General features: G+C 38.5%; 1 protein-coding gene across 1 annotated transcript in view; it reads right to left on the reverse strand.

Moving 5' to 3' along the window:
- RCHY1 (ring finger and CHY zinc finger domain containing 1) overlaps positions 1–22219 on the reverse strand; it is a 40993-nt gene that overhangs the window by 15800 nt on the left and 2974 nt on the right. Inside the window, exons 2-4 of the mRNA XM_066385781.1 lie at positions 18722–18841; positions 18359–18474; positions 1064–1142 (exon numbers count right to left, since the gene is read on the reverse strand). Coding sequence (XP_066241878.1) covers positions 1064–1142; positions 18359–18474; positions 18722–18841 — 315 coding nt within the window. The remainder of the gene's footprint in view (positions 1–1063; positions 1143–18358; positions 18475–18721; positions 18842–22219) is intronic.

The following is a 22219-nucleotide window of genomic DNA, read 5'->3' on the forward strand; positions in this document are numbered from 1 at the left end:
CTTCCAATGTTTCTAAGAGACAGAACCACATTTGAGTTCCAACAGGATACCCCCAGGATCTGAGTTCTTAACTTGGTAAGATAGTGTCTGATTAGATGTGAGGAGGTAGGGAGAGCTCCAAGCCATGGATGCTGCCCAGGTTTTTGAAGTAAGCACTAGAGTAGATGGTAGGCCCATTTACTAATACACACAAGAAAAGATAACTGAGAAACAAAATAAAAATATCAAGAGAAAATGTGTACATAACTTTTGAAAGACAACACAACTTACCTTGCTATCCCCCCACACTCAAGTCAATACCACCACAGTCAGTCCTTTTCCCGCAAACTCACAATCTATTAAACAAGTGCCACAGCCAGGGCTGAAAGCCTTGAGGTTCTTACCCAGCCGCACGCCTCTTCCACTGTACCTTGTCACCATATCCTATACCTAGATATTCATTTTCACTTCAATTTCTTCTACCCCTTTACATTTTAAGTCCGTTATTATTTAGAATCTATTTTTTAAAAACCCTCACTGTTCTCTACTCCATATTTCTCCTGTACTATGCATTTTAAAAGCTATTCTTAAAATCAGTACCTGTAATAAAAATCCATAAACCAATTAGAAGTTGTCAAGATACAAATAACTGACAATATTTATATGAGAATACTTAACAGTATTCTTACATGCTATAAGGCAGGCGTCCCCAAACTACGCCCCCGTGGGCTGCATGCGGCCCCCCGAGGCCATTTATCCGGCCCCCCACCGCACTTCTGGAAGGGATACCTCTTTCATTGGTGGTCAGTGAGAAGAGCACTGTATGTGGTGGCCCTCCAACGGTCTGAGGGACAGTGAACTGGCCCCCTGTGTAAAAAGTTTGGGGATCCCTGCTATAAGGGAAAGGAATAATAGATCAGATATTCTAAATCATAATTTTAGAACATCCACTCCTTAACACTGATTAAAAATAAAAGCCACATAGTTGTATTTGGCAGTACTAAAATGTAGCATGCTTCCGAACATTAGCTTTTAAGCTGTTTTTCAAAAACATTAATACTTTTAAAGTTATGCAAATTGATACCTTGTGTTTTCCTTGGAGATTCATTGCTAGGCATAAGTTACATTTCAAACAGTGGAAAAAATCTTCCTTTGGACCAATCCTAAAAAAAAAAAAAAGTGAAAACCAAAAGACTAGATCTGTTTTTACTACAGTGATAATTTGTTCATAACACAGAATCACATATCAGCATCCTAAACTGGGGTTTCTCCCCCTAGGCACTAATAACATTTTCAGCCAGATAATTATTTTTGGTGGGAAACTATATTGTGCATTGTGGGATGTTCAGCAGCGTCTCTGGCCTACAACCAGTAGATGCTAGTAGTAGACTACCTCCCCTTCCAACCTAGCTGTAACAAACAACCAGAAGTGTCCCCAGACATTGCTAAATATGCCCTGGGGGGGGCGGGGGGGGGCAAAATCATCCCTGGTTGGAAACCACTATTCAGATTCTAATGATGATGGTAAAAATGATCATACATGCAATAAATCAGATTATGGTTTTCAGATGATGATATCCTAGATTAATGGCCTCACTCAAGAAAGAAAATGAATGAACAGAATATTTCTAAGTACAAAGAGAAATATGGTATCCTCAGCTAGTTATTCAATAGAAAGAACCTTCAACTCAGTATTTTCTGAAAAGAATTTGGAACCATCACATTTTGCTAAAGGGATACGTGACAGTATTCTTCTATCTTTTATGATGTTTGTACACAAAAATTTACTTGATATAGCTTATAAGTGAACAAATGAAGAAAAGTGTGCATTTAAAGCAGTTGGAAGAAAACAGATGATAGAAAAACTGAAAAAATTCAAAGGATTGATCATCCCAATAGGTTGTTTATAAATCTAAAAATAAAAATGTTTTGCTATATTGGAGCTAAGAACACAGCCACCTTTAGATAGTATGAACTCTTCAAGGTTACAAAGCATTGAGTTTGACAATGCACAAACAGAAGTGATGATAAGCCAGAATCTTTTCGTGATGTATTATTTGAGATCGGGAATCAGTACTATACTGTGACAATGCAAGTGCAAGAGGAACCAGAAGTCATTATAAATTAGAACCTATCAGAATTGTATCCAAAGCCTGGAATCAGTTATCACAAGATGGACACAAGATTCATATATGACAGCTGACCAGTAAATGGCTACATTCAAAAGACACTGCCAACAGTGTGGTGACTGCCGGATGAGGGGAAAGGGGATGGTTGGAAAATGGTATGGGGGGGGTAAGTGGGGATTAACAAAGACTTGACTTGGGCAGGGTGAACACACAATATGGTGTACAGAGATGTGCTATCAAATTGGGCACCTGAAACCTGCATAATTATGTTAACCAGTATCACCCCAATAAATTCAATGAAAAGACTGTTGGGCAAATAAGTTTGTAAACTCTGTATTTTCTGAGTTTGCTCACTTCTATTGTTAAAAATGGCGTTGGTCTGTGAAATTGCTAATTACCTTCCTGCTTGGGAAGGGTCATTGTTATGCTGATGTTGCTGAAGGAGAGTTTTTTTGGCGCCAGAAAGGTTTTATTTTTTTTTATTTTTTTCAGAGACAGAGAAAGAGTCAGAGAGAGGGACAGACAGGGACACACAGACAGGAACGAAAAGAGATGAGAAGCATCAATCATCAGTTTTTTGTTGCAACACCTTAGTTGTTCATTGATTGCTTTCTCATATGTGCCTTCACCGCGGGCCTTCAGCAGACCGAGTAACCCCTTGCTGGAGCCAGCGACCTTGGGTCCAAGCTGGTGAGCTTTTTGCTCAAGCCAGATGAGCCCCGCACTCAAGCTGGCAATCTCAGGGTCATGAACCTGGGTCCTCTGCATCCCAGTCCGATGCTCTATCCACTGCGCCACCGCCTGGTCAGGAGCCAGAAAGGTTTTAAAGAGGAGAGAAGGAGAAGAGAAGGGAAGCCATTTTTGCAGAGAAGGAAGCCAAGATGGCAGAGTGGTGAAGGAGAAACCAGTTTGAGCAGAGAGGAGAAGGGAGAAGATGTGCAGATGGGGAGACAGAGGTGACTGAGATTGGTGGGGGCCTTTGACTCTAGGAAAAACCGGGTGTGCCAGTAGCTTTGTAAGCTCTGAGTGAAAGGGAAGTGTTTTACCTCTGTGTGTGTTCACTCACCAGCTGGTGAGAGGCTAGAATAAAGGAATGGCCCACCATTTTTTGGCTCCACTGTTTTACTATCTGCCTGAATCTAATGTAAACCTGCATGTGTATGGCTGCAACGGCTGTGGCTACTGCCCTTACAAAGACACTGCCAAGTTTAGTACATATATCTTCAAAACTAGAAAAATAGCAAATAAAGTTTAGGTTTGGACTGTTTAAATTCTTATTAAAGGCCTTGGCCAGTAGCTCAGTGAACACAGCATCAGCCTGGTGTATGGACATCCCAGGTTTGATCCCAGTCAGGGCACAAAGGAGAAGTATCCACCTGCTTCTCCCCCCTCCTTCTCCTCCTTCTCACCCTCTTCCCCTCCCACAGCCATTAGCTCAGCTAGTTCAAGCTTGGTCCGAGGCACTGAGGACAGGTTGGTTGATCTGAGCATAACAGCCTCAGGTGCTAAAAATAGCTTGTTACTCGAGCATTAGCCCCACACAGGCTGCCAGGTAGATCCTGGTTGGAGTGCATGTGGCATAATCTCCCCTCCTCTCACCTAAAAAAAATTTTCATTAAAGTTTTCAGTGAAGATATTTTCACTACCTTTATTCTTACTTCTGTATGGTATTTGTAAGAGAATTTAAATGGTAAATGTTAATGACAAATACTCCTCATATACAGAGAAATCATAATACCATAACATTTTGCCAAAAATAACACTGCTTATACATCACTGAGCAGCTACTATATACAAGGCACTCTCAGGTACAGTACAGTAATTTAAACTTCAAAAATACAAAAATACTTTATCTCATAAAGCTTAATATATATTAGGTAGGATAAATATGTATTTTGTTGTCTCAACAACTTGAAGGTCAATAAATAAACTATAAAATGTGGTGATTCCTTAGTTATGATGGCAGTAATTAAATGCTGTCTACATATCTGCCATATAAAATAACACCATACAACAATGAAAGCTCATAAATCAAATAGATAAATCTTATAAATAAGGCTCAATTTTTTTAAAGCCACAGAAGAATATATAGCAATATAATTTTAAAAATAAGCAAAATTTTTTTCTTTTCCATGTGGGAGGAGGAAAGACAGAGAGACAAACTACAGCATGTGCCCCAACTAGGATCCACCTGGCAACCTCCATCTGAGGCCAATGCTTGCAACTGAGCTATTTTTAGTCCCTGAGGTGGAGGCTCCACAGAGCCATCCTCAGTGCCCAGGCCAATGTGCTCAAACCAATTGAGCCATGGTGGCGGGCAAGAGAGAGAGAGAGAGAAGTGAGAGGGGGAGGGATGGAGAAGCAGATGGTCACCTCTCTTGTGTGCCCTGACCAGTAATCGAACCCAGGACATCTACACACCCAGCTGATGCTCTACCACTGAGCCAACCGGCCAGGGCCAAAATAAGCAAAGTTAAACATATACTGTAACTCTACTCCACAATGATAGAGTAGCTTATATAGGACCAAAGCTCCCACTGAAAACTACAAAGGTTGGATTTAAGGAAAACAAACAAGCTTTTTGAAAGTAGTGAAGAGCAACTAAGGGCTCTTAATAACTAAGAGTCAATATCCCAGAGAAAAGGGAAATACATGGAGGAAAAGCCAATTCTCTGTTTCTTCCTTCTTGGGTGATTTGCGACCCTAAATTGTGCAGTGAGAAGCTAAAACAGGCTAAGCAGCAGGTAAGGGGCAAAGAAACAACACTAGAAAGCCGTTAGCAGTTTCACTGTACTAGAAAGGCAAAAAGTAGATTCTGGGTCCTCCCATAAAAGACATTCCCTGGTAAACACCCCAGGCTTTAAGTCAAGACTACTGAGGGACAGGTCCTAAGAGCCTGACTCTACGGGAAAACAAAATAGAACAGACTTATAACTGACTTAATTTATAATTATTTCAATGCATAATTAGATTAAGGTGTTCTATCTCTATATTAACTGCCTACCCAAAATAAATGTAAATTGTCATCTGGTGGTGGATAGAGCACTGAAATGAAACACTGAGGACACAGGTTTGAAACCCCAAGGTCACCGGCTTTTGCACTGGCTCATCTAGCTTGAGCTGCGGCTTACCAGCTTGAGCACGGATCATGACATGATCCCATGGTTGCCAGTTTAAGCAAGGGGGTCACTGGCTTGGCTGGAGACCCCTGGTCAAGGCATGTATGAAAAGCAATCAATGAAAACCTAAAGTGTTGCAACTACAAGTTAATGCTTCTCATCTCTCTCCCTTCCTGTCTCTCTCTCTCCTACATTCTCATTCTCCCTCTCTCTCTCTCTCTCTCTCTCTCTCTCTCACACACACACACACACACACACACACACAAAGTAAATTGTCCTTGGAAAAAATATAGCATCTAGAACTTATACAATTTTTTACATATTATGTCCAAAAACCAACTAAAACAATATCAAGCATACCAAAAAGCAGAACCAAAGAACCAAACACCAAGAGGAGGAAAAACAGAAAACAGAATTGACCCACAAGTAATCAAGATACTGCAGTTATCATATACAGCCTTTAAACTATCTGCAATTAGTATGTTCAAGAAAAAAAAGAATTTCATCTAAGAACTGGAAATGTTGGGGAAAGGGTGATTTTAAAGAAATTCTAAAATGAAAAAGTCAATAGGTTTAATAGCAGATTAACACAGTAGAACAGAGACCTAGAAGAAACATTAGTAGAAACTATCCAATTTAAGCACAAAAAAATATATTTAAAAAATGTAAGAGAAATATGGAACATAGTGAAAAAGTCTGTACCTATAGTCCTAAGAAAGGTAAGAGAATAGGCAGAAACATTGTCTGAAGAATCTTACCTGATCAAGAACACTTCAAAACCGACAGAAGACATCAAGTCAGATTCAAAAATTCTCCAAAATGCAAGACAAATAAATATCACACACACCTTGAATATACCATAAAAAAACTACTAAAATTAATAGCTTAAAAACATTGAGAGGGGCATAAAAGACAGATTACCTTCAAAGAGGCAATAATAACCCTGATAGGTGACTTTTAAACAGAAACTGGCACCAGAATATCTTTAAAGTGCTAAAATAAACTGTCAATTTAGAATTCTGCATATACCCAGCAAAGATAAAATTGTTAAATGAAGATTTAAAAAAAGACAATTTCAAAGAAACAAAAACCTGAATTTGTCATCAGCAGAGCCTCACTAAGGTAGTATTAAAGAGAATTCTTCAAACAGAAGGAAAATAATCCCAAAAGTAAAGAAGATACAGAAAGGACAGAAGAGCAAATGAAATGATAAATACATTGGTTAATATAAGAGAATACATTGACTGTTCAAAACGGTCTTATAGAGTTTAAAATATACATGGATTAAAATAAATGACAACAATAGCAAGTAAATCTTCTTAGTATTTAAGGTTCTTGCGTTGTCCAGGAAATGATATATACACATGTGTTATGCTGGTAAGCCAAGGATGCATATTATCATTTCTATGATTAAACACTAAGAATAATGGAAGAATGTGTAATTAATGAGCTTACAGAGAATAAAAATAGGAAAAAGATTGGTTACTCCAAAAGAAGGCAAAAAAGGGGAAAAAAGACAAATTGGTAAATACTACAGCAATAGAAAACACTAAAATTGTAAACTGCAATACATATTAATAAATGGACTACTTTATTAAAAAATCAGTCTTGCCCTGGCCGGTTGGCTCAGCGGTAGAGCGTCGGCCTAGCAGGCGGAGGACCCGGGTTTGATTCCCGGCCAGGGCACACAGGAGAAGCGCCCATTTGCTTCTCCACCCCTCCGCCGCGCTTTCCTCTCTGTCTCTCTCTTCCCCTCCCGCAGCCAAGGCTCCATTGGAGCAAAGATGGCCCGGGCGCTGGGGATGGCTCTGTGGCCTCTGCCTCAGGTGCTAGAGTGGCTCTGGTCGCAACATGGCAACGCCCAGGATGGGCAGAGCATCGCCCCCTGGTGGGTAGAGCGTCGCCCCTGGTGGGCGTGCCAGGTGGATCCCGGTCGGGCGCATGCGGGAGTCTGTCTGACTGTCTCTCCCCGTTTCCAGCTTCAGAAAAATGAAAAAAAAAAAAAAAAATCAGGCTTTATCAAAGTCAATAAAAACATAAAAATCTACTATATTCTGCTTACAAGCTGCACTGCTTAAATGTATATATACAAAATGTCTGAAAATAAAATGTAAAAGGCTACACAAGCAAAAACTAATCAAAGGAAAGATCTGATACAGTAGATCTTAAGGCAAATAAATGAATCAAAGAAAGCTGATATAGATACATTGAATTTTAAGGCAGGAAATATGCCTGACCAGGCAGTGGCACAATGGATAGAGCATAGGCCTAGGATGCTGAAGACCGGTTCAAAACCCCGAGATCACCAGCTTGAGCATGGGCTCATTGGGCTTGACCTCAGGCTCACTGGCTTGAGCTTGGGATCATAGACATAACCCCACAGTCACTGGCTTGAAGACAAAAGTCACTGGCTTAAAGCCCAAGGTTTCTGGCTTAAAGAAAGAAATCACTGGCTCAGCTGGAGTCCTCCCCACTAGGCAGTAAAGCAATTAATAAACAATGAAAGTGCCATAACAACAAGTTGATGCTTATCTTTCTTCCTTCCTGTCTGTCTCTTAAAAAAAATAAAGGCAGGAAACATTACTTAAGATAAAAGATAAAAACACCCTGGCCGACTATCTCAGTGGTAGAGCATCAGCGCCCAGTGGCATGTAGAAGTCCCAGGTTTGATTCCCAGCCAGGACACACAGGAGAAGCACTCATCTGCATCTACATTCTTCCCCCTCTCCTTTCTCTCTCTCTCTCTCTCTCTCTCTCTCTCTCTCTCTCTCTTCCCCTCCTGCAGCCAAGGCTCCACTGGAGCAAAGCTGGGCCTGGGGGCTGAGGATGGCTCCATGGCCTCTCCCTCAGGCACTAGAGTGGCTCCAGTTGCAACAGAGCAACAGCCCAGATGGGTAGAGCATCACCCTCGGGTGGGCATGCTGAGTAGATCCCAGTCCGGCGCATGCGAGAGTCTGTCTGCCTCCCTGCTTCTCGTTTCAGAAAAATACAAAAAAAAAAAATGTTTAAAACAATATTATATAATGATAAATGGGTCAATCATAAAGGTAACTATAACAATTCTATATAAGCACCTAAAAATATTGCCTTACAAGATATAAAACAAAACACAAAAGAACATGTATTGTATGATTTCATTCATAAAAGTACAAAAAGTCAGGAGAGTGATTACCTTGGGGAATGTACTTGTAAAGCCAGTGGCCAAGGCCACTATCACAGCTGCCTGGCCCATGCTGGTTCGCACTGGATTCAGACAGACGGTAATGAAACAATGGAGCCAAGAACTGGTGGGCCATTAGCTTTAATCCTAGCTTGCACCCGGCAGGCAAGTAAAAACATACACTGGGCTCCAAAATCCACTCATTCAGGGCTCACAAAGCTACTGACTTATCCAAGTTTCCTAGAATCAAAGGTTTCTAGCTCACCAGACTTATTCACCTCTGTTCCCCATCTCCTTCCTTCTCCCTGCACAAACTCTGCACAAACTGGCTTCTCTCCCTCAGCACTCCACCATCTTGGCTGCTTCTCCTAGCCTCCTCCACGTGGCCTTTCTCTGCTCTGCTCTCTAATACTAATCTCAGGAACCGAGAGAGAGCAAGCTCCTGGTCTGCTCCACTTTATAGTGTAGAAATTAAAACCTTTAGTCCAATATACAAACAAGGAAGTCTCTGATACAAAGTCACTTATCTGAGGCATAATGGGATTCCTCATGAGAGTGCACCACCCACATCATGCAATCAGTCAAGGGTGTGGGGAAAAGCTTAGTCTTAAATCTAAGCCTTATGGCAGGGGTCCCCAAACTTTTTACACAGGGGGCCAGTTCACTGTCCCTCAGATCATTGGGAGGGCGACTATAAAAAAAACTATGAACAAATCCCTATGCACACTGCACATATCTTATTTTAAAGTAAAAAAAGAAAATGGGAACAAATACAATATTTAAAATAAAGAACAGGTAAATTTAAATCAACAAACTGACCAGTATTTCAATGGGAACTATGCTTCTCTCATTGACCACCAATGAAAGAGGTGCCCCTTCCGGAAGTGTGGCAGGGGCCGGATAAATGGCCTCAGGGGGCCGCATGCAGCCCACGGGGCCGTAGTTTGGGGACCCCTGCCTCAGGCTATAACCACCCCGCCTGCTTACAGCCTGTCCCCCACACCCAATGCAAACTATAAGCAAGCAAACATATATCATATTTAAAAACTTATTTGACCAACAGACATAGAATAGTAGGAGCATCAACAGTATTAGTAACATTCTATTTCTTAAAATGAGTTGCTTTTTTATTACTATACTTTAAAATATATATACGAAACATCAGAATTTTTTGAAAGAAAAAAAAAATTCGAATGGGATGACGTCAGAGTAAAGACGCGGTAGCAAGCGATACCGATAAATCTCCCCCAAAACTCAACAAGATCTTCAACCAGAAACAGAAAAACCTATCCTTGGAGCCTACAGATGTTTCACAATACACCCGAAGGTATGGTCGAACGAAAAATTGACTAAATATATAACCAAACCCCGAAGGAAATACGGAGTAAGAAATGCTCCGCCTTCCTCACTAACCTAAACAGGGCGGCTTTCACTGGGAACTGAGAATATAGAAACTAAGGCGGGCAAAGGGGGTGAATAGATCCAGGTTGCGGCACAAACAGCTGAACCAGGCTGTGGCACGGAGATCCAAGCCGAGGAAAAACTGTTCCTGTGGCAACCCGGGCAATACAAGCTAACACTCGCGCCAAACCCAGACAAAGAAAGACAAGTGGGGCAGCCATTTTCCCCGATCTCCTGGTCGGCGTGCGCAGATAGTGGGCAAGAGATTCCTTCCAAAGCCCCGGGAGTGGGCGCCCGTGTTATCCCACAGAGAGGCAGAGTCAGAGGCCTTTGTGTGGGCTGAAAGCGGAATCTCCGGACCGCCCCTGGGAAACCCGCGCACGGGAAGGGAGCAAGAACTAATTCCAACGCTGGAACTTTTCCGTGCGGGTGGGGGTTTCACTCAGAGGGTGAGGCAGCTGGCCTGATATCCTGGTCTGCGCACGCAGATAGTGAGCGAGAGATTCCTCCGAGTGCCTCGGCAGTGTGCGCCCGTGTTATCCCACAAAGGAGCAGAGTCAGGGGCCTTTGTGTGGGCCAAAAGCAGAATCTCGGGCCACCCCAGCGCCTTGAAAAAGCCGCGCACGGGGACGGAGCGAGAGCCAATTCCAACACTGGAACTTTTCCGTGCAGGTGGGGGTTTCACTCAGAGTGTGAGACTGCCAGCCTGATATCCTGGTCTGCGCATGCAGATAGTGAGCGAGAGTTTCCTCCAAGCGCCCCGGGAGTGGGCGCCCAACCGTGTCACCCGACAGAGTGGCAGAGCCAGAGGTCTTTGAGTGGGCTGAAGCCCTGCCTGATTATGCTAGCAGCTCTGACTGACTGAGCCTTACCCAGAGCCCTGTGCTGAGTGGAAATAGAGTGGGGAGTTGCCAGCTCTTTGAGCCTCTTACTATCAAGGCAGAGGCAACAGCAACCCCATAGCTGGATTATCAGGCTACTAATTGAGGAAGCAAAGACTAGGAGAAAGGCTCCAGGAACACGGACTCTCTCACTGTCAGAGCCTATAAATGCTAATGAGCCTCGACTGTCAACGAGACTAAAGCACAATACATGACATTGCCATAGAGACTTATCAACTGCAAACCTCTACTGAGCGTGCCAAAGGGGCAGAACCTGGGGTACAGAATCACCGACCAGGAAGAGGGAGAGAAAAGAAAAAGCAAGAAGATAACCTCTCAAAATCAAGAATAATCCGCAGACTTTATAACCTATCCCATTTTATTATATTTGTTCGTTTGTTTCTCTTATCTTCATTCTTGATATTTTTTTTTCCTCCTCCAATTTGGTCATTTAATTCTCTGCTGGTCTTACTCTCTCCTCTCCTTGAACTACACTACCCATAAGTGTTACATCTCCCATTATCTCTTCTCTCCTCTTCCTTTCTCTCTATGAGGGTTGCACTCCAAAACCCTTAACTCTCTCTCTCTCTCTCTCTCCTCTTTTTTCTTTATTCTTCTTTTAGTGGTTCCCTCTTTTTTTTCTCTCTCTTTCTTTCTTTTCTCCCTCTATATTAGTTTCTTCCTTTCTCCTTTACGTCTCCTCTCATTCAAACCTCAATAACGAACAAATTATCTTATCTGGGACTCAAACTTATGTTTGTGGCATTTTGGGGGGTTTTTACATCACCTTTTTAACTCACTAGCAGTGCTCCCATCCCTGGCTCTCCATTTTACCTAGTTCTTGTTCCACTAAATACAATAGTAATTTTTTAATTTGTCCGCCCATTTTCCTATTTCCCTTATTCCTCTCATCATAACTCTTAGTCAACCAACACCTAAAACCAAATCATTTTATTCTTGACCCAAATTTTTTCCTTATTTGCTTTTTGTGGGTCCATACCCCCCCTCTTTTTTTTCTTATTTTTTTGCCTTTATTGCTTTTCCCCAATTCAGGGCCTCCATTACAGGCATTGTTTGTTCTATTTAATACAATATAATTCACAGTTCACCACAAGATTTTCTCAAGAAAGAGGGGAGAGGAGAGGAGAGGAGAGGAAAAAAGGAGGGGGGAAATAATTTCCTTTTTTTTAATTTTTATTTTATTTTATTTTTCTTTATTTCATTATTAATTTTTTTTAAAAAAACCTTTTTCGATTTTTTTATTTTTTTAACTTTTTATTCTTTATTAATTCTCATTAATACTATCAACAAAACCACTCTCAGATGCCATTAAGGAAGAGAAAATCGAATATCATGGATACAAAAGAAAGAGAGGTAACACAGCTAGATGAGGAAAAATCTATGGAGAAAAATTTAATATATTGGAAACTTTGGAGCTAAATGACAGAGAATTCAAGATAGAAATCCTAAAAATACTCAGAGATATACAAGAAAACACAGAAAGGCAATTTAGGGACCTCAGAAAACAACTCAATGAACACAAAGAATATATTTCCAAGGAAATTGAAACTATAAAAACAAATCAAACAGAGATGAAAACTCAATTCACGAGCTGAAAAACGAGGTAACAACCTTAGCTAATAGAACAGGCCAGATAGAAGAGAGGATTAGTGAAATAGAAGACAAGCAACTTGAGGCACAACAGAGAGAAGAAGAAAGAGACTCAAAAATTTAAAAAAATGAGATAGCCCTACAAGAATTATCTGACTCCATCAAAAAGAATAACATAAGAATAATAGGTATACCAGAGGGAGAAGAGAGAGAAAATGGAATGGAGAACATACTCAAACAAATAATAGATGAGAACTTCCCAAGCCTGTGGAAAGAACTAAAGCCTCAAGTTCAAGAAGCAAACAGAACTCCGAGTTTTCTTAACCTCAACAAACCTACTCCAAGGCACATCATAATGAAATTGGCACAAACCAACGGCAAAGAAAAAATTCTCAAGGCAGCCAGGGAATAGAAGAATACAATATATAAAGGAAGGCCCATTAGATTATCATCAGATTTCTCAGCAGAAACTCTACAAGCTAGAAGAGAGTGGACCCCAATATTTAAACTCCTGAAAGAGAGGAACTTTCAGCCACGAATACTATACCCATCAAAGCTATCCTTCAAATATGAAGGAGAAATAAAAACATTCACAGATACAGAAAAGATGAGGGAATTTATCATCAGAAAACCCCCACTCCAGGAATTACTAAAGGGGGTTCTCCAATCAGATACAAAGAACAAAAAAGAAACAAAGCCACAAGTAAAAGCTCCAAGAAGAACACAATAAAACCAAAATTAAACTGTGACAACAACAAAAAAAGGGGGGGAGAGGATGGAGATTAACAGTAGCAAGGGACAATGGAGTACAAAAGTACTCACAAAATAGTTCGCTACAATGAACAGGGAAGGGACCCTTTTCATTACTCAAAGGTAACCACCATTGAAAAAACCACCACAGAAGCACATGAGATAAAAGAGATAGCAACAGAGGAAAGATGTATGGAATACAACCAAATAAAAACAAAAGATAGAAAAACAAAAGAGAAGGATCAAACAAGACACAAAACTAACAGAAGGCAATCTATAAAATGGCAATAGGGAACTCACAAGTGTCAATAATTACTCTAAATGTAAATGGATTAAACTCACCAATAAAAAGGCACAGAGTAGAAGAATGGATTAAAAAAGAAAATCCAACTGTATGCTGCCTACAGGAAACTCATCTAAGTAACAAGGATAAAAACAAATTCAAAGTGAAAGGCTGGAAAACAATACTCCAAGCAAATAACATCCAAAAAAAAGCAGGCGTAGCAATACTCATATCTGATAATGCTGATTACAAGAGAGCAAAAGTACTCAGAGATAAAAATGGCCATTTCATAATGGCTAAGAGGACACTGAATCAAGAAGACATAACAATTCTTAATATATATGCACCAAACCAAGGAGCACCAAAATATATAAGAGCTACTTATTGACCTTAAAACAAAAACTGACAGAAATACAAACATACTTGGAGACCTCAATACACCGCTGACGGCTCTAGATCGGTCATCCAAACAGAGAATCGACAAAGATATAGTGGCCTTAAACAAAACACTAGAGCACTTGGATATGATAGACATCTACAGGACATTTCATCCCAAAGTGACTGAGTATACATTTTTCTCCGGTGTACCTGGATCATTCTCAAGAACTGACCATATGTTGGGTCACAAAACAACATCAGAAAATTCAGAAAAATTGAAGTTGTACCAAGCATATTTTCTGATCATAAAGCCTTGAAACTAGAATTCAACTGCAAAAAAGAGGAAAAAAATCCCACAAAAATGTGGAAACACCATACTTTTTAAAAATGAATGGGTCAAAGAAGAAATAAGTGCAGAGATCAAAAGATATATACAGACTAATGAAAATGACAATACGACATATCAGAATCTATGGGATGCAGCAAAAGCAGTGATAAGAGGGAAGTTCATATCACTTCAGGCATATATGAACAAACAAGAGAAAGCCCAAGTGAACCACTTATTTTCACACCTTAAGGAACTAGGAAAAGAAGAACAAAGACAACCCAAAACCAGCTGAAGAAAGGAGATAATAAAAATCAGAGCAGAGATAAATGAAATAGAGAACAGAAAAACTATAGAAAAAATTAATAGAACAAGGAGCTGGTTCTTTGAAAAGATCAACAAAATTGACAAACCCTTGGCAAGACTTACTAAGGAAAAAAGAGAAAGAACTCATATAAACAAAATCCAGAATGAAAGAGGAGAAATCACCACAGACACCGTAGATATACAAAGAATTATTGTAGAATACTATGAAAAACTTTATGCCACTAAATTCAACAACCTAGAAGAAATGGATAATTTCCTAGAACAATACAACCTTCCTAGACTGAGTCAAGAAGAAGCAGAAAGCCTAAACAGACCTATTAGTAGAGAAGAAATAGAAAAAACCATTAAAAACCTCCCCAAAAATAAAAGTCCAGGCCCTGACGGCTAAACCAGTGAATTTTATCAAACATTCAAAGAAGACTTGGTTCCTATTCTACTCAAAGTCTTCAAAAAAAATTGAAGAAGAAGCAATACTTCCAAACACATTTTATGAGGCCAACATAACCCTCATACCAAAACCAGGCAAGGATGGCACAAGAAAAAGAAAACTACAGACCAATATCTCTAATGAATACAGATGCTAAAATACTAAATAAAATACTAGCAAATCGAATACAACATATTAAAAAAATAATACATCATGATCAAGTGGGATTCATCCCAGAATCTCAAGGATGGTTCAACATACGTAAAACGGTTAACGTAATACACCATCTCAACAAAACAAAGAACAAAAAACACATGATCTTATCAATAGACGCAGAAAAGGCTTTCGATAAAATACAACACAATTTTATGTTTAAGACTCTCAACAAAATGGGTATAGAAGGAAAATATCTCAACATGATAAAGGCCATATATGATAAACCAGCAGCTAACATCATATTAAATGGCACTAAACTGAAGGCTTTCCCCCTTAAATCAGGAACAAGACAGGGTTGTCCACTCTCTCCACTCTTATTTAATGTGGTACTAGAGGTTCTGGCCAGAGCAATCAGACAAGACAAAGAAATAAAGGCATCCATATCGGAAAAGAAGAAGTAAAGGTATCACTTTTTGCAGATGATATGATCCTATACATCAAAAACCCCAAAGAATCCACAAAAAGACTACTAGAAACAATAAGCCAATACAGTAAGGTCACAGGATACAAAATTAACATACAGAAGTCAATAGGCCTTTCTATATGCCAACAATGAAACAATTGAGAATGAACTCAAAAGAATAATTCCCTTCACGATTGCAACAAAAAAAATAAAATACTTAGGAATAAACATAACAAAGAATGTAAAGGACTTATATAATGAAAACTATAAACCATTGTTAAGGGAAATCGAAAAAGATATAATGAGATGGAAGAATATACCTTGTTCTTGGCTAGGAAGAATAAATATAATCAAGATGGCTATATTACCCAAAGCAATATACAAATTTAATGCAATTCCCATCAAACTTCCAATGACGTTTTTTAAAGAAATAGAGCAAAAAATCATCAGATTTATATGGAACTATAAAAAACCCCGAATAGCCAAAGCAATCCTAAAGAAAAAGAATGAAGCTGGGGGCATTACAATACCTGACTTCAAACTATATTATAGGGCCACGACAATCAAAACAGCATGGTATTGGCAGAAAAATAGACACTCAGACCAATGGAACAGAATAGAAAGTCCAGAAATAAAACCACATATATATAGTCAAATAATTTTTGATAAAGGGGCCAACAACACACAATGGAGAAAAGTAAGTCTCTTCAATAAATGGTGCTGGGAAAACTGGAAAGCCACATGCAAAAGAATGAAACTGGACTACAGTTTGTCCCCCTGTACTAAAATTAACTCAAAATGGATCAAAGATGTAAACATAAGACCTGAAACAATTAAGTACATAGAAGAAGACATAGGTACTCAACTCATGGACCTGAGTTTTAAAGAGCATTTTATGAATTTGACTCCAAAGGCAAGAGAAGTGAAGGCAAAAATTAATGAATGGGACTACATCAGACTAAGAAGTTTTTGCTCAGCAAGAGAAACTGATAACAAAATAAACAGAAAGCCAACTAAATAGGAAATGATATTTTCAAACAACAGCTCAGATAAGGGCCTAATATCCAAAATATACAAAGAACTCATAAAACTCAACAACAAACAAACAAACAATCCAATAAAAAAAAAATGGGAAGAGGACATGAACAGACACTTCTCCCAGGAAGAAATACAAATGGCCAACAGATATATGAAAAGATGCTCATCTTCTTTAGTTATTAGAGAAATGCAAATCAAAACTGCAATGAGATACCACCTCACACCTGTTATATTAGCTATTATTAACAAGACAGGTAATAGCAAATGTTGGAGAGGCTGTGGAGAAAAAGGAACCCTCATACACTGTTGGTGGGAATGTAAAGTAGTACAACCATTATGGAAGAAAGTATGGTGGTTCCTCAAAAAACTGAAAATAGAACTACTTTATGACCCAGCAATCCCTCTACTGGGTATATACCCCAAAAACTCAGTAACACTGATACGTAAAGACACATGCAGCCCCATGTTCATTGCAGCATTGTTTACAGTGGCCAGGACATGGAAACAACCAAAAAACCCGTCAATAGATGACTGGATAAAAAAGATGTGGCACATATACACTATGGAATACTATTCAGCCATAAGAAATGATGACATCGGATCATTTACAGCAAAATGGTGGGATCTTGATAACATTATACGAAGTGAAATAAGTAAATCAGAAAAAACCAGGAACGCATTATTCCATACGTAGGTGGGACATAAAAGTGAAACTAAGAGACATTGATAAGAGTGTGGTGGTTACGGGGGGTAGGGGGGGAAAGGTAATGGGAAAGGGGGAGGGGGAGGGGCACAAAGAAAACTAGATAGAAGGTGACAGAGGACAATCTGTCTTTGGGTGATGGGTATGCAACATAATTGAACGACAAGATAACCTGGACTTGTTATCTTTGAATATATGTATCCTGATTTATTGATGTCGCCCCATTAAAAAAATAAAATTATTTAAAAAAAAAAAAGAAAAAAAAATTCCTATGTACCAACATGAGTGGCTGGATTGTAAGCTGTTTTTTCTTCTTTCTACTTTTCCATATTTTCTGATTTTATCAAAACTTTTGATAATCTTTTTAAAAACTAATTTTTAAAAAGGAAAAATCCACCCTAATTTTCTACCTCAGTTGCCTACAAAACACTTCATATACAAGCATATTTTATATCCCAAAGTTATAATGTTAAAACAGCCACGCAACAGTTGGTGGGCTGATTCAATGATTACAGAAGAAGCACGAAGAAACTTTTCAGAATAATAGAAATGTTTTTATCTTGATTGTGTTGGTAATAACATAGATATAGATATTTGTCAAACTTTACTAAACTGGACACTTAAAATGAATGCATTTTATTAGACATAAATTATATTCCAATAAAGTTGATTTTTAAAAACTATTATTTCCCTGATACATTAGAAGCGATTATTATACTGAGTGAAATAAGTAAATCAGAAAAAACTAAGAACTATATGATTCCACACATAGGTGGGACGTAAAAATGAGACTAAGAGACATGGACAAGAGTGTGGTGGTTGGAGGGGTAGAAGAGAGGGAAAGGGTGGGGAGAGGGGAGGGGCACAAAGAAAACCAGATAGAAGGTGACAGAAGACAATTTGACTTTGGGTGATGGGAATGCAACATAATCAAATGTCAAAATAACCTGGAGATGTTCTCTCTGAACATATGTACCCTGATTTATCAATGTCACCCCATTAAAACTAATAATAAAAAAATGATATACCGAAAGGTAGTTTATTATTTTATGCATTTAATACTTAAATAAGAACAATAAAGAGGTACATAAAACTTGATTATAAGTTTTAAAATATTAATGAAAAACTATTAAGTAATATCTGACAAAAACAATAAAATTATTATTTAAGATATTTCAAAAAAATAAAAAAGTGATTAGAATAGAAAGGAACATTTTATATACAGTACCTACAAATTCCACAGTTTTCACAATGATACTGCTTCTTGTCTTTGTCAAACAGATGGCATATACTGCAATAATATTCTCCAAACAATGTGCTACACTCTTCACAAGTCTGCTGGGCCTAGAAAAGGCACATGTAATTAAAAATTGTGATAAATTTACCAACACATTTTGAATTATTATTTGAATTTCCAGAATTTGTTAAAGTATATGCAGTTTTGTCTTTACAAGTTTTTAAACATTTAAATCAAAGATACTGCTTACTTTTAGAATTGTCGTACTTGTCAATACTCTTCATTAAATTTTTTAAAACACCTTAGTAAAAATTCTTGGGAAAGAAAGAAACTAAAAATGTGATAAAATCTTACATGTTGAATTTTTTCACAGTTTATGCACTGCACTTCCTTTACTTGAAAGCGATCTAGCTGATGGTCTTCCTTGTTATCATGACACAACCGGCAAGTATACAACTTGTTACAGCAAGGTGCCTAAAGCCCAGGGGAGAAAAAGAGTTAAAAGAAGCAGGAGAAAGTAGGTTTGCCATGCAAAAAGAAATTTTCTTCCTCCTCCTCCAGAATGAGGTCAAAGACTACAACCAATGGATCAGTTGGGTAAGCTAACCCTAAACATAACATTTCGCTGTCTCTTAGCATATTTCACCTATTCTCTTCAATATCTATGTCTGTATGAAGTTGAACACAATGTTCTCTTTAAAGACAAAAGACTAAAAAGGATGGAAATCCCTAAAATGAAAAACTAATCCCGCAACACCCTAAAGTCATTCCCAGCCTAAATGGCAAGCTGGTAACTTCTTATAGACATTTCCAGATAAAATCATTTACCTGCTTCAATCCCTAAACATTAAATATTATAAAGATTATAGTTTAGGTCACTTCTGTTTATTAATTATTAACTATGCTTAATATCTTACAGGATACAATAACTATAACAAATAGACCTTGTTTTCAAGAGTGTCCAGTTGTCCACCAAACCTGTTTTCTCCTTCCTCCTGGGCACATGACTTCCCAGCTATACTACTTACTGTTCCTAGCCTTCCTTGCTATTGGTTGTGGAAAATGACTAAGGTTTTACCAACACAATATGAACAGAAGACATCAGTGCCACTTCTGGGCCTGAATATTAACCCTTCTTTCATGCTCCCTTTTCCCTTTCCATAAGATGAAACCTGGACATGGCAGCAACCCAGATGATGACTATATGCCTTAAAACACGCAAAATAATACAATGGGAAAAAAACTTGTCCTTGGGGGTGATCATGTGCAATAGAGCCTCATCAATAAACAGGATCACTCACCTTAGAATTGTTAGGTGGAAAGAAATAAACTCATTCTCCCAACTGACTGCTGAGTCTTTTTGTGATAGCGATTTAGCCTTACCCTAACTAGTACATTAAGAAGTTTCCAGACTAGAAGACTAAGCCAAAACGTTCCAGTACACCGTGACCTTTTAGTTATACTCATTTCTATGCCATGACTTACCTAAAATAGTTCATTCCTTAAAGATTTTAACACTCAACTGGCTGCCTTTCTCTCCAACACTATGCTTATCCTAAATCTTAGTGATTGGCACATTCAGAATAACCCTTTCTTTTTTTTTTTCTTTTTCTTTTTTCAAGTATTTTTCTGAAGTGAGAAGCGGGAGGCAGAAAGATAAGACTCCCACATGTGTCCGACCAGGATCCACCCAGCATGCCCTCTAGAAGGTGATGCTCTGCGCATCTGAGGCATCACTCTATTGCAACGGGAGCCATTCTAGCACCTGAGGTGGAGGCCACAGAGCCATCCTCAGCACCCAGCCAACTTTGCTCCAATGGAGCCTTGGCTGTGGAAGGGGAAGAGAGAGATAGAGAGAAAGGAGAGAGGAAAGGGTGGAGAAGCAGATGGGTGCTTCTCCTGTGTGCCCCGGATAATAATCGAACCAGGGACTTCCACACACCGGGCCAACACTCTACCACAGAGCCAACAGGCCAGGGCCTTGATAATCCTTTCAATACCCTCAACTCTCAGTTCCTTTCTCAATTCCAATGGCCTTGTCCTCCAACCCTCCTCAGCCAGACTACAGAACAGTAGTTCTCCAACACTTGAGTCTTAGGACACCTTTAACACTCTTAAAATTTGAGTATCCCAGAGAGCTTTTGTTCATGTAAATTATATCTATTGAGATACCATAATATAAACTAAAATAGATATTTTAAAATATTTATTAGTTTTTAAAATAATAGTAACAAGTCCATTATATCTTAACATAAATATTTTAATAAACAATAAGTTATATTTTTCCCAAAAAAGAAAGCTGGATTCCCAGTTCTACTTCTATATTCAATAAGTTTTTGTTGAAGTACATGAAGAAATTCTGGACTCAGAGAAATACAGTTGGAAAAGGGAGTATGTTAATACCCTTTTCAGAAAATTATGGATTCTTCTCTGATACCACACCAGAACTCAACAACTCTTATAAACTGTTAATTGCAATGTGGGCTCTGAAATCATATCAGTAAACTTTTCTTCCTGTTAGATTAAAACCCACTAACCTATCTTGAACTTTGAATGTATCTTTTACTCATGCATTGGTCATTTGGAAAGTATCAGTTCACTAAATTATGTAGATCTCCCAAAAGTTAACATATTTGACATGCAATATCAAAAAAAAATCACATTCATTAATATCATCAGAACACTCTTTAGGTATTGGGAAGCATTCAACTCATGGGGACTAAGACAAGTTTTCCAAAATTCTACTTTGTACATGAAAGCTCAAATTTTATCACTGTTGGTTGATTTCCTTGTAATGACAGTCTCACCTCCCTCCTTTTTGAGAAATTGTCCACCAAAACCCAAGCCTGAATAACCCTATGGTTCAAGTAAAAATACAGTGTTTCATGAAAAATGCAAACAGTTAAGTCCATAATCCAATTGTTCAAGATCTTTCAAGAGATTTTTGTCATCAAACCACCTAATTTCAGTTGCGGAAGTGGTTGAAGAAAACATACCATTTCATCAAACACATAAAAAGATGTCCTTTCAAGGGATGAGACTATAAAATCAATAATCTTACTGCTTTAATTTTATAACATTCTAAGTGAACCTAGCTTTTTTAAACTACAGCTGGAGCACACAGTTCAGTGTCACTGCTTTGACTGATTCACACTAAGGTACCAGCAGTTTTAATCATTAGTTTTGCAAACACTAAAAAAGACAAATAATGTCTTAGTATTAGAAAGGAGTTTTAATCTTGAGTATCCCCAGAAAGGACCTCAGGAATCACCACAGGTCCATTCACCATATTTAGAGAACTAATGCTCTAGAAAAGAACTGAGTCCTGTTTGTAACTTAATTTCAAAGATGTAACTCTCTAAGCACTATCTCCTTTCTTTCCAACTCACTCCAATTCTTCCCTTGCACACCCCCTACCTAGTTCAGGCATAGCCAACATATGGCCCACGGGCTGGAATGAGTTTCTGCAGCCCGCACTTAAATTTTTAATATTCTCCGCACGGCGCACTGTGGAAATGAAATAAGTGGAACTTTTAAATTGTTATACATAAACTACGATATTTAACCATTGCACAATAATGAAAGTTAAAATCTCAGCTACTCAGAAGCGGAAGCATCTTTGATTATTGGAAATCGAGATATTTAAGATAGAGATAGCGGAAAAGAATTCCACGTGTAACTACTCTAGGGTTAACTTCCAATAATTGGTAGAATGGATTTGTGATACTTCTTTATTTTTATTTTTTTTTTAAAAATCCATTATAAAGATTTACAACTTTTGTATTCATCTGTGCAATTTTTATAAGCAATTGAATGGAAAATATGGAAATTTTAAAAAACTTGCCAAGGGCC

The sequence above is a fragment of the Saccopteryx leptura genome, chromosome 5, assembly GCF_036850995.1.
Source record: "Saccopteryx leptura isolate mSacLep1 chromosome 5, mSacLep1_pri_phased_curated, whole genome shotgun sequence".
NCBI lineage: Eukaryota > Metazoa > Chordata > Mammalia > Chiroptera > Emballonuridae > Saccopteryx > Saccopteryx leptura.